The 13,752-nt window shown below is 41.7% G+C and overlaps 1 protein-coding gene across 4 annotated transcripts in view; it reads left to right on the top strand.

The window, feature by feature from the left end:
- The first annotated feature begins 8,193 nt into the window (after positions 1 to 8,193).
- The window catches only part of Usp14 (ubiquitin specific peptidase 14), a 34,149-nt gene continuing 28,590 nt past the window's right edge, over positions 8,194 to 13,752 (top strand). For 3 of the 4 annotated variants that reach the window (XM_087896263.1, XM_087896264.1, XM_087896265.1), the window contains exons 1-2: positions 8,194 to 8,423; positions 13,374 to 13,519. In XM_087896263.1, coding sequence (XP_087752389.1) covers positions 8,234 to 8,423; positions 13,374 to 13,519 — 336 coding nt within the window. In that variant the 5' untranslated portion in view covers positions 8,194 to 8,233. The remainder of the gene's footprint in view (positions 8,424 to 13,373; positions 13,520 to 13,752) is intronic. The other variant, XM_087896266.1, reaches the window with a different exon arrangement.

Genomic DNA, 13,752 nt, shown 5'->3' on the forward strand with positions numbered 1-13,752 from the left:
GTACCCCGAAAGAAAGACTTTCTCTTGCTTTGTTTACTATAAATTTTTAAAATTTGGACGCTCAAGTTCGTTCTGCAGCTGATAGACATCAGGACTCCTATGACCCTGCTAAAGGGATGGTCAAGTGGAAGGATATCCTGACAGGGTTCTGGCGTGGGCCTGATCCTGTGCTGACATGGGCACAAGGCTCTGTTTGTGTTTTCCCACAGGACCAACAAGATCTGGTGTGGGTGCCAGAGCGTTTGATTAGAAGAGTTCAACATGAGGAGCATCATGCCTGTGTCTGTTGATGCTCCCCATGCCGTGACTAGTATACAATATGAGAACTTTACCTATGCTGCAAATTTGTCTAAACAGTTGTCTAGTTATCTTTTAGGTAATTGGACTGGAGAAGTTGATACCATGATGGAGCAGCTGATGGTGGCCATCGTCACGGTGAACTCTACCCGAGTGGATGCAGAACTAGCCACAGGATTGTCATCGTGGATTACTGCAGCCATGTATCATCTAAAAGAGTGGGCGGGCATGGAAATGTTAGCAGGCCTCTTGGTGTTGGTCTCCCTGGTTTGCCTGTGGTGTATATGCAAGATCAGGTTTCCTCTACAACACAATGCAGCCATGATTATTCAAGCCTTAACAGCCATTGAAACAGGACAGTCCCCCACACATGGTTGATGACCATAGAATTGTTACGCTCAGGATGCAAGGCTAAGCACTGCACTCAGGGTCAGCCGCTTTGGACCCAGAGAAGAGCATGCCTGACTGCATGTGGATTGATACCCTAGATTCCATCTCTGAAAAAATGGTATTGGACTGGTCTGATACTCTTCGGGTGGATGACACCTGAATGAGGATCAGTACAAGGTCCCAATGTCTTTCTATATTCAGAGATCGGGCCTCTACATCTAAAATAAAATTGCCTGTTGCATCTAAAATAAAAAAGGGGGAACGGTAGAGAGCTGCGTGATGCCAGGCCTTAAAGGTGGCACTCGTTTCCGCCTTCCCGATGGTGAGTGCTCTCAGTTGTGAACAACTCCATATGTGGCTAACGTTAAGGATCTGGCTTGCTTCCGCGGTTCTGACCCTATCTGCATTTCCCACGTGGCTTGCTGGGGTTGGCTACCCAGAGAATATTTAAGCTGTGGGCTAACTCTGCCCTGGGCGAGAGGGTGAGAAGATTGTTCAAAGGTCCTGAATAAATCACAGTTAGAAGAGTCCAGTGTTGCATCTTCCTTGCTGGCGAGGCGGTCGCGACACCCTATAAACATTTACAGAACCTCAGTATCCCCTTTTGTCTTCCTATCAGCTAGGGATGTCTCCAGACCTGCCATTCCAGCATCCTACCCTCCCCCTTCTGCCTTTTTGATATATAATGCTCCTGAGAAAAAATAAGTTGGCAGCTTGATCAGAATACAGACTTGCTGTCTGTTTCTTGTGTCTCTTGCCCCTTTCATTCCTCTCCCTTCAAGGTTTGTGCTGTGCTCCCATTCATGTCCCGCTGGACCGGTCAATGGTGTTTCATCACAGCAATAGAAACCCTAACTAGGACAGAAATTTGAGGAGGAAAAGAACTAAAAATTTCAATGATTAAAAAAGTAGTCAGCTGTGGTTGTTCATGCCTTTAATCCCAGCACTCAGAAGGCAAGGGCAAGTGAGCTTAAGGCCAGCCTGGTCTATAGCACTGGGTCCAGGGCAGTCAAAGACACACAAAGAAACCCTGTCTTGAAAAACTAAAACCAAAATGAAAAAAAAATAGAGAAATATTTTCCAACCAGTACAGAGATCTCTGAAGGCTGGTTGTATTGGTGAGGCCCGAGGAATATTGGCAAAGTCTTAGAAAACTCTCTACCTGGTGTAGTCTCAACTCAGGACAAATGACTAACTGAGGTTTTTATTTAACATATCAAAGCAGACCTGGTCACCAGGTTCTCCCAGTATCCCCCAGTCCCTATCTGTTACAGGGTAAAGCTTCATCAATCCCCTCCCCTTAGAACTCAGGGAGCTATAGATAGAGAAGGAAGAAAGATTTTGAAGGCTAGAGGGGATGGAGGTTCCAAGGAGACAGTATCTTACAGACACAACAGGACTAATGCACATTTGAACTTGCAAAGACTGGCAGCATGCACAGGGCCAAGCCAGAAGGGATCCCAGCCCCAAGAGAGGCAACTGGGCACCATCTCCTATGCCTAACCAAAACATTATCTCCAATTGACATCTGCTTGCAAAGGAACAACTAATTCTCTCCAAAGGCATTTTACTGGGTGTATTAATCAGACTTAAGGGCAGGATCATACCCAGACTAGATGTCAACACAAAATGAATTTAATGGCATTTTAGTTGACATTTTCTCTCATACTATTTTGTCTGGACATCTTTTTTTGTAATTGGTCTTTTGGTTGTATATTTTGGCTTTTTTTAAGACAGGGTTCGAGACTCTGTGTAGTCCTTGCTAGAACTCGCTCTGTAGACAAGGCTGGCCTTGAACTCAGAGATCTGCCTGCTTCTGTCTCCCAAGTGCTGGGATCAAATGTGTGTGCCTCCATGCCCAGCTTATTTCTCTTATTTTTAACATTCCGGTTTGTTTGCTTTTTTTTTTGTCTGCCTGTTCTCCATAGAAAGAGAGAAAGTGTAAAATTGGGTGAGTGAGAAATGGGAGTATCTGGAAGAAGTTCAGGGAGGGGAAACTATGATCATAATATATTTTATGAAAAAATGTATTTTCAATAAAAATACATAGAAAGTGGGAGTGAGCTGGATTGTAGATAGTATAACATATGTTCTCATATTTTCAGTGTAAATTCAATAAATATTCCATTAAACTTGATCAATAATAATGTTATATTTTTTTAGAATTATAGAATTAACAGTAGATCTGAAGTCAGAAAGGATAAAATTAGCTCTGCCTGTGAGATGTGAACTGGCATGGGAAGATAGAAGAGTTTTTTCTTTCTGTAAAGGTTGTCCTTTAAAAAATCTGGAGCAGCCCAATATGTGGAAGTGTCAGCATTACTTTTCTTTTGTAATGACAGGAGCTCTATTAAATTGAGACTGAACATTTCCCCCTGGTATCTTTACTGTTCACCATGCCCCATATTGTCCACCATGCCTTATCTCTTCTCACAGCCCCACATATCCTTCTGCTGTATCATGCTATCCTCCCTCCTAGCTTCCATATATATTGCTATTTTTAATAATTTTACTTTTACAAGACAAGTTCTCACTATATAGCTCAGGTTAGCCTATAGCTCATAATTCTCTTGTTTCTGTTTCTTGAATGCTAAGATTATAAGCATAAGCCACCATTTCTGGCCATATATTTTTACATATTTTGTTTTATTTTGAGACAGAGTCCCATTATATAGTCCTAGGACTCTATAGACTATAACTATATAGACCAGGCTGGTCTCATACAGAGATCCACCTGCCTCAGTCTGCTTTGCTGGAACTAAAGGCATGTGTTGTTTCCTTATTTTCTGATGGACTGTGAGTTCCTGGCATATAGGAGTCCATGAGTATATAATTAACATGTAATTGTCAAATTAATGGATTTGATTGTTTAGGGTTTTTCTTTTTTCTGTTGTTATCTACAGCTCTGATACTCCCAAATGCCTTCAACATTCCTCAATTTCTTTCTTCTCTGAATTTCATTACTAACATTCATATTATATATATATATATACGTATATATATATATATATATATATATATATATATATATATCCTAGTTTATAGTGGTCTGTGCTAGAGCTAGGGAGCACACAGATAAACAAGTGAGATGCAGCTATTGTGCAGACATGAAGTAGGCAATATCGATCACAATATAGTATTTATTAATTTGTGTGTTCATATGTATATGAGTGCAGAGGTGTGCATGCCATGGTACTCATATGGAGGTCACAGGAAAGCTCTCAGGAGTCAGTTTTCTCCTGCCACCTGGTGAAATATGGGAATTGAACTCAGGATTTATCAGGCTTGCATGCAGATACTTCTACACACTGAGTCATCTAGTTGACTCTACAGATATAAACACTGCAGTACCTCAGAACATTATACAATCCTGAAAGCTCTGGTCAAACTAGCCATCAAAAATTTATGAAGAGGGTACAATGAACTACTCATAATCTAAGTGGAAATATAACTGCTATATATACACATAAATAGAATACTATACATCATTAACTGCTAATAGATAGTAAATATTACAAGATTAATTAAATGTTAATTGGTGCAAACAGCAATTGTTTAAAATGGCTGAGAAGCAACTGAGAGCCAGTTGACCAGTTAAGACCACTGGCTGCTTTTCCTGACAATGTGGGTTCAAGTCCTAGCACCCAAATAGTGACTTACAACCATGCTAACTCTACTTTCTGGGAATCCAGTTGTATCCGGCTTTTTCTTTTGGGTCACCAACCAGCACCCAAATCATGACACGGAGACTTCTTATTAGTTATGTCTACTCAGTCTACTTTAGGCTTATTTCTGGCTACCTCTTTAACTTAATCTGTTTCTCTTTTGCCATTTTTTTTTTAACCTTTCTTTCATTCTGTATAGCTCACTTTCACTGCTTCTCATCTGGATGATTAGTGACTGCCTGACTTCTTGCCCTGGGTGTGTCCCTTTCTGTCTCCCTTGTTCTCTCCTCTTTCTTCTTCTCTTGTTCCTTTTCCTCCCTTTCTGAGCCTAGAGTTCCCATCCTATTTATTCTCTCTGCCTACCAATCCCACCTATCCTTCTCTTGCTTTGCTATTGGAGTTCAGCTTTTTTATTAGACTAATCAGGTATCTTAGGCAGGCAAGTGAAACAAATGCAACACATTGTTACATAATTAAACACACATTCTTACACCATTAAACAAATGTGGCCTACACAAATGTAACAATTGTGTAATAAATATTACAGTTAAAGTAATATTTTGCAGCACAAACAAATGTAAATATTCCCTTCTGTTCTCTGTGGACACCAGATACACCAAGTGGTACACAGCTATACACGAAGATAAAATACCCATACACATAATAAATTCTTGAAGAAAAAAAAACTGGCATCAAAGACCATTACAGAAAATCATAATCAACCAAAATTCAGAGCTGTGGAATCCAATTTCAGTGGCTACATCTACAAAATACTTCAGCACCTAAGGCTCAAGGAATATTTCAAAAAGGGGGATGGAAAGATTCTAAGAGCCAGAGGGTCGGGGTTGCTGTGAGATTGTATTTCCTAGAAATGCTGTCTTGTACTTTCTTTTCTTTCTTTCTTTTTTGGTTATTATTATTATTATTATTATTATTATTATTTTCAAGACAGGGTTTCTCTGTGTAACAGTTCTGACTGTCCTGGAACTAGCTCTTGTAGACCATGTTAGCCTCAAACTCACAGAGATCTGCCTGCCTCTGCCTTTCTAGTGCTGGGATTAAAGGTGTGCGCCACCACTGCCCGGTTTGTACTTTCTTTTCTTGCTTCTTCCTTTGGGCTGAAGTCTGCATATACATGCAATCTATTAAAACAAAGGGGGAAAAGGGAAAATCACTTCTCATGAGTGATTTCTAGGCTGTGTCTCAGTGTTTTCTAACAGATTTCTTAGTGTTTTAGATTCATCTAAGATCTATGGAATCTAAGTTTACGTTTTAAAAAATGATTCATGTTCATATTCAATTAAATGTTTTTTTCATGTATTTGTGTATGTGTACATTATTTTAGTTCTTGTGCCACATGCAGTCAGAGATCACCTTTGTGGGTGTCAGTTCTCTCCTTCCATCAGTGGGTTCCAGAGCTCAAACTCAGAGCCTTAGTACCTTTGCCCACTGTGCTGTCCGATCGGCCCCATTCATATTCAGTTAGTATTATAGGTGGCACCAACCTTTCCTTCATTCTTCCCTGACTCTTCCACAACCCTCTACTTCAAACAGCTGAATTTTGAGGCCTCTTTGTCACAGAAACATGTATTTACTTGATATAATCTGCATCTCTATTGATCTTCAACTATGTTTTGCATCCACTTAGAAAATATTTGCTGAACATCTTTTAAAGCAAAGCACTGTCCTAGACATTATGTATTTCCTAAAGTATTTAAGGCAGACCTTTTTCTCCAAGAATTACGAAGCAGAGAAAAAATATTGGAGTAAAATTAAAGATATTATAAGAAAAGACAGTAGATGTTATTTTTAACTTACATGCTTGTTTTTGGAAGGATCTTCCAGATGAAACAATGCTCCTGCAAACATGTCCACATATAAATCCCTGAGCTTGTGAATACTACCTTCAAATAGTGATTTACTTGTGTGTTTAAAGACTTTGAGAAGATTGGCCTGAATTATTCAGGTGAAGCCATTGTAATTATTGGGAGCTTATAGAGGGAGGCAGCAGTCAAAGTCAGAAAAAGCTGGCAAAGAAAGCATGGTAACAACAGAGATGGAGTTAGCAGCCAATGAACATGGACAGCTTGCAACATCTAGACAAGGACTAAATTTCTTCATTGGTACTTCCAGAAGGGAACTGATCCTGTCAACACCTTACGGTTAAAGCTCCCCGGGTTCCTGACTACAGCACTGGTAGGATAATCCATCTATGTGGCTTTAATCCACCAAGTTTGTGGCCATTGGTTACAGCAGCTATGGGAAACCACTAAGGGGCTTTTCCACTTGGGGAAGTCCATGCCGCATGCCTCAATGCATTTGGAGGGGAGGCTGAGCCAGACAGTTCTTTCTTCATCCCTGGTCAGCTATGGTTTTTGTTGCTTCCAGCAAAGGGCTCCATTTAGAGAGTCTTGGAGTTAACGAATGCATATGGTGATACTTTGAGTTATCCTAGGCCTTAAAGACAGGATCTGTGTTTGATTCATTTTGTACCCTACTTTGAGTGCTTTAGACACTAGCGGGAAAAAGGAGAGAATGGCTCTCTGGCTGTAATACTACTTGATAGGAGTAGCTTTCTATCATATCATATATGTTCATACGAAAGAGTAAGCAACAAGGGGGGGTTAAAGACGGACAAAGTTCATGTTGATGAGACGAAGAAAGCATCCTAAACAATGGTACATTTTATAAAGTCCCCTTAACAAATGTGATTGTAAGGTCATCCTCTCTTGTCATTAATAAGATTTATGCAAACCGTGATATTGGGGCTGGAGAGATGGTTCAGCGGCTAAGACATTGGCTACTCTTCCAAAGGACCGGATTTCAATTTCCAGCACCCACGTGACATCTCATGACTGTCAGTAACTCAAATTCCAGTGGATCCGATTCCCTCACACAGACATACACGTAGGCCAAATACCAAAACACATAAAAATTATATATATCCCTGATATTTGATCATATTCCACTGGCCTTGTTTATCCATAAACCTGCAGGTGGCGCATGCCTTTAATCCCAGGGAGAGGCAGGCGGATCTGTGAGTTTGAGGCCAGCCTGGTCTACACAGTGAGTGCCAGGACAGGCTCCAAAGCAACACAGAGAAACCTTGTCTCGAAGTTCACCTTCTCAAAAACAAACAAACCAGAAATGTGATGAGTTAGTAAAAGGCAACAGACAGTACAGAAATAGATCTAGCTATACGTGGGAATACCAGGTTTCCACCCGCGGCAGGACAAGGGCCTCGAGGCCTGGAGGTGACAGGTGGTAGATCCGCATTGTGCTTCCGGACTGCGTTTCACCAGGCCCCCTCCCCCTTCTTGGCCTCGATCTCCACTTTCACTCCTTTGCTAGTCTCTGTCCTTCCAGCGTCCACCTTTGCTCCTTCCGATACACCTCCAGGCTTCTCCTCTCACCCTCTGCCTGCTCACTTTCCTCTACTCACCACAAGGTTCCTCCCACCCCTCTATGGCCTATCCCCCTTTGCTTTCTACCCCCGGCCCCCCCTGCTGCTCCTCAATCTGCGCCTCTTTCCTTATCCCCAGGTTCCGTTGGCTCCCCGTATCTCCTCTTCCTCCTTTCAGCATCAGGCCCCACCTCTTCCCTCAGCCTGCCCTGCACTCCCATCATCCTTCGGGCCACGCTGCTCTTCCCAGGCCCCGCCCCTTATCTCCAGGCCCCGCCTTCCTCCCTCACCTCGCCCTGGCCGCCCCTCGTCCCCAGTCTCCTCCTCCACTTGGCCCACCCATCTTCCCTCTATTTCCCTCCCCCGGCCCCGCCTCTGCCCCGTGCAGCGCCTCCCCCCCCCCCCCCCCCCCCCCCCGCCTGCAGCGGCTCCCCGGGCGAACAGCGTGCTGCTGCGTCATCGCTAGTGGCCGGTTTGAATGAGGCTTGTCGCATCGGAGCTACCGCCACCACCGCGCTTCGTCCCCGGCAGGCTCCACAAGCTGCTTCATATCCCTCTGTGGTCCTTGTCAGACCCAGCCTCCTGCGCCGTTTCCTCCTTCTGCCCTACCATGCCTCTCTACTCCGGTGAGCTCCATCCTCCCTCGCGCCGCGCTCTCGCAGCTGATGGTAGGCCTCCGCCTAGGCCCAGCCTGCAGGGGCGCGCGCAGGGCACAGCCGCGGAGGGCCACTGTGGGAAGTGCGGGGTAGCAGCCGCGCGAGTCGGCGCCCAGCCACGCGTGGGAGCTTGTCCGCCGTGTCTCCGAGTGGGTGGGGTGGGAGCAGGTGTGGAGACACGGAAAACCTCAAGCAAGAGTCGTGACTCTGCAGAATATTTTCTGTCGGTGACCTAGTGTGCTGGGAAAGGTGAAGGTGTGTCCTGGGGCTCAGAAGACCAGGCTGGTCGAGTGTGATTGTTTTGAGCTCCTGGATGATAGCAGTGAAATGAGCATGGAAGGAAGTTGGGGACGGAAGGTCTCGGGTATAAGGTTTGCTTGCCTTCTGCTTGGGGTTGCTTCAGTAGCTCCCTTTGCTCACCCTATTGGTTCTACCGCCCCCTTTGTGCCAATTTTAGTTCTATCTCGAAGCCGTCTGCAAATCAGTCTTTTTGATGCTTCGTTTTAACTTCAGCATACATTGCTTTAGACTGCGAAGATGCACCATAGTGTTAGCTTCAAAGGGTAGATCAATACAAATACTGGCAAGTGCCGTTTCTTTCCCTTTGACATTTGGCAGAAGTCTTTTCTTTCTGGCTTTCCAAGATACTGACCAAGGATCATGTTTTCCTTAGTTAATGGACTTCACTCTTCCTACTCTTAGTCAAAATGGCTTCCAAAAATGTGTATGGCAACTCCAGTTGGCTATGGATGTGGTTTATTGATTATTCTGACTCTCCACTTTGACATCATTTATAAGACATTGATTGCTTTTAAAGAATTATGTGAACCAAGAATAATAGTTAATTTTAGGATGGATTCTTTTATTAAATTTTTTGTTTGGAGACAGGAGACAAGGCCTAGCTGTGTAGGCCTAGCTGGCCTGAAACTCAGAAGATCGCCCCTCTCTGCCTCCCAATTGCTGGGATTAAAGATGTCCACCCCCACACCTGGCGTCCTCTCCTTTATTTCTAATACTGTTTTCATTTGTCCTGTGTTATCTTTAGCTTTACTATTATTATACATTACTTTAAAACTTGTAGGCCACATATGGTGGCTAACGCTTTAATCCCAGCAGAGTTAGGCCGATCTCTTATTTTAGGGCCAGCCTGGTCTATAGAGCAAGTTCTAAGACAGTCAGGGAACCAACACAGAGAAACCCTGTCTCGAAAAACCAAAAAAAGAAAGAAACACACACACACACACAAAATAACTTGTTATTGTGTTATTGGGGATCAAACCTAGGAGGAACTTGTGCATGCTAAGTAGAAACCACTAAACTGTATTCTCAGTGTCTTTGCTTTTTGTCTCTTTATGATTACAGTTATTTAACTCTTTCAGGGATTACACATTGCATATACCATAAAAGACCATATGTATGTTTTAGTGTGCCATATGCTACCTTTCTTCTTCTTCCTCCTTCCTCCTTCCTTCCTCCTCTTCCTCCTTCTTGTCCTCCTCCTCCTCCTCCTTCTTCTTTTTTTCTTTTTTTTTTTTTGATATATAGGGTTTTTCTGTGTAGCCTTGGCTGACCTGGAACTTGCTCTGTAGACCAGGCTGTCCTTGGTCTCATAGATCTGTTTACCTCTGTCTCCTGAGTGCTGGAATTAAAGGCATGCACCACCACTACCTGGTCATATGCTGCCTTCCCCACTTAACTCTTGTTAATAGCTTCCAGTTTTCTCTGGTACTTTCTAATACACTCTAGGAATTATTGCTATCTCAGAACTCATGCTAAATTTTTGTTTTCCTTGTCTGTTTTAAGAATACTTCTATTCTCTGACTAATACCTTTGCTTTGAGATTCAACTCAAAAGTTGGCAGTGATAATTCAAAAGTTAATAATTCCTCCAAGTCCTGATTGGGTTATGGTGGTTCATATCTCTAGTCTCAACATTTGAAGCACTGAGACAGAAGCAAATTTTGGTACAATGTAGGCTACACAGGAAGACCCTGTTCCAAAAAGCAAAATCAAACAGAACAATAAATAATACTTCCTTACTCAAGACTTTTGTTTAGTTGTGTGTGTGGTGGTGTACACCTTTAATCCCAGCATTGGGAGGCAGAATCTTTCTGTGAGTTCAAGGCCCAGCTTGAACTCAAGGCCATATCGAATTATAGTCTGGGCTACATAATAAGACCATGTCTTAAAAAGAAAATTGTTCTTTGAGCCTTTAGTCTTTATAATAACATTATAACTATCACATCATCTCTATATTAGATTCTCTCTAAAGATGGGTAATGTACTTATTATTAAATCAATGTTTATTTATTCTGTATGAGGTGGGTGTGCATGCAAAATGTGTTTGGTGGTCAGGGGAATTGGTTTCTTCTTCCACCATGTGGATTGTCCGATTGGACCCAGGTTGTCAGGCTTAGCAACAAGTGCCGTTACTTGCTGAGCCTTCTCTCTGGACCCATTAAATCTGTCTTTAACATACTTTGTTAATAGAGTTGAGAAGTGTACTCTGGGTCAGGAATTAAAGTTTTGATTTCTAGAAGTTGGAATTTGTTTTGAAATTTTCATTTTTGAAAACACTCAGTTTTCAATGTATTTGCTTGAGTTTTATTATTTACATATTTCAAAGGTTAGCTATTAAAAAAAAAGGTTAGCTATTTGAAGTTGAGTCATGCTTTTTTTGTTTTTATTTCTTGAGCCAGTTCCTCTATATAACCCTGGCTGTCTTGGAACTTGCATTTTATAGACCAGACTGGCCTCCTCCAGTTCACAGGTTCTCTTGTTTCAGCCTCCTTAATGCTGGGACTGAAAATGGTTGCCACCACTACCTAAATTTTTTTTCTTGGAAGTAGTTAGTTCATGCTTATTTTCCATTGCAACTGCTATTTTATGTTTACACCAGTTGTGCACAGGATTCTAGTTTTTCTACACTCTCACTAACCCTTATTATTTTCTGTCATAAGAAACATTTGTGGGGGATACTAGGAGGGAAACAGTGAAGTAAAAGTGCTTGTGTGATCTGAGTTCCATCCCCAGTACGCATCCACATGGTGGATGAAGAGAATCAACCCATGCAAGTTATCCTGTGACCTTAACATGCTTGCAATGGCATGCATACCCCATACATAAAAATATATGCTTAGTAATAAGTAAACTGTAATGAAAGTTAAAAGACTTTTTAAATTCTGTGCTTGCAGGCATGTGTACTCAGGAAGTTGAGGCAGGAGAATTGCCAGTTTGAGCCCAGTCTCAGCTATATGCTAAGACTTGAACCTCAAAACCCCAAATAATGGAGGCAGGGAGACCATAGCTAACATATGTAGCCAACATTTCTTTGGATTTTTTTTAATACTTGAATATCTCTTTGCTTGGAAAACAACCTTTCATTTTTCATACACCTTTCTTATAGTTTAGAAGTATAATACTTTTTAAAAAAGAATGGTGCATGTGTGCGCATATGCGCACACATGCCAGTTTGTGCATGTGCAGGCACACATTTTGAGAAGACAACTTTTGAGAGTTGGTTCTACCTTTCCACACTGAGATCTGGAAATCGAATGCTGGTCATCAAGCTTGTAAGCAAAGCATCAAGCTTTTATCCACTGAACCATCTCATGGACCCAATAATTGTTACAACTTTCTTCTTTCTCTTTTTTGCTTTTTTTTTTTTAATTGAGACAGGTCTCATGCAGATCTTGTTGGCCTGGAACTCTGTAGAGGGACAGATCATGAGCTCATGGGAATTCACCTCCCTATGCCTCCTGAGTGCTAGGATTAAAAGTGTGCAACTACATACTCAGCCTGAATTATAATTCCTTACCCTGTTTTCAGTACTCTTTTCTTCCCTCAATCAATCTATCTATCTATCTATCTATCTATCTATCTATCTATCTATCTATCTATCTATCTATCTATTTGGAGGCAGGGTTTCTCTGTGTAGCCCTGACTTTCCTAGAACTAGCTCTGTAGACCAGGTTAACCTCAAACTCATAGAGTTACACTTGCCTCTGCCTCCCAAGTACTAGGATTAAAGGTGTGCGCCACCACCGCCCGCTGAGATTTTTTTTCTCACGATCTCTTTTGTCTTTCCGACTCACTGTTCCAGCAGTGTATATTGCTTTAAGTAAGTGGTTCTCAACCTTTCACAGGGGTTGCCTAAGACCAGCGTAAAATAGATATTTACAGCAGTAGTAAAATTACAGTTATGAATTAACAATGAAAATAATTTTATGTTTGGGAGCTCAGAACAACATGAGGAACTATTTTAAAGGGTTGCAATATTAGGGAGGTTGAGAACCACTGCTTTAAATGGTTCTTAAGCTAACCATATCCTGAAGGTTAGGAACTTTATTCTGGGAAATAGTTCAGTGGGATCAGAGGTTCATCTTAATTTACAGAATTTATTGGTGTATAATTTAGAATACTTGAATGGTATTTAATAACCAATTTTGTGAAATGGATCAATCAACTTCTCAAGTTAGTCTCTTCTTTCCCCTCTGCTCCCTGTCCCATTCCTTCCTTTCTTATCTCCCTTTCTTCTCCCCTCTTTCTTCCCTCCCCTCTTTTATCCTGCAGTGCTGGAAATTTAGCTCATGTCATCTTATATGCTAGGCAGATGCTGTACCACTGAGCTGTGTTCTCAGCATGTTTTGTTTATATAATGAGAAAGCAAATTAGATCCAGTAAAATTTTGTTTTGGGTCCGTTGCATGTACATTACTCATTTGGGAAATAAAATAACGAAGGATATATTTTGACTTTTCTTTTTGGAGGGTTGGGATTGAGACAGGGTCTCTCTGTAGTCTTGACTGGCTTGGGCCTCACAAAGATGGCTTGTCTCTGTCTCCTAAATAGTAGGGCCTGGCATATTTTCACCTATAAGAGTTATTCCCTAAGTATTTTCTGAATTTGAGATCTATAAATTTAAAAAGTATGTAAGTGAAAATTAATTATGTTTTTATTTACAGTTACAGTAAAATGGGGAAAGGAGAAATTTGAAGGTGTAGAATTGAATACTGATGAACCTCCAATGGTGTTCAAGGCCCAGCTTTTTGCACTGACTGGAGTCCAGCCAGCCAGACAAAAAGTTATGGTGAAAGGAGGGACACTGAAGGTAAAAGTGATCTAAAATTTTATTAATACTGCTTATATAATTAATACTAGAAACTATGCTTATTACTAATGTACATTTTTGGAGACATTATCGTATGATGTAGTCCTGACTGGCCTGAATCTCCCCAGGTAGATCAAGCTGGCTTTGAACTCACAGATCTGCCTGCATCTGCCTCCTGTTTAAACTGTTCTAGTGGTGTTGTGTATGTGAGAAACATCATGTCTATTTCAAAA

The sequence above is a fragment of the Myodes glareolus genome, chromosome 13, assembly GCF_982192425.1.
Source record: "Myodes glareolus chromosome 13, mMyoGla1.1, whole genome shotgun sequence".
In the NCBI taxonomy this organism is placed as follows: Eukaryota; Metazoa; Chordata; class Mammalia; order Rodentia; family Cricetidae; genus Myodes; species Myodes glareolus.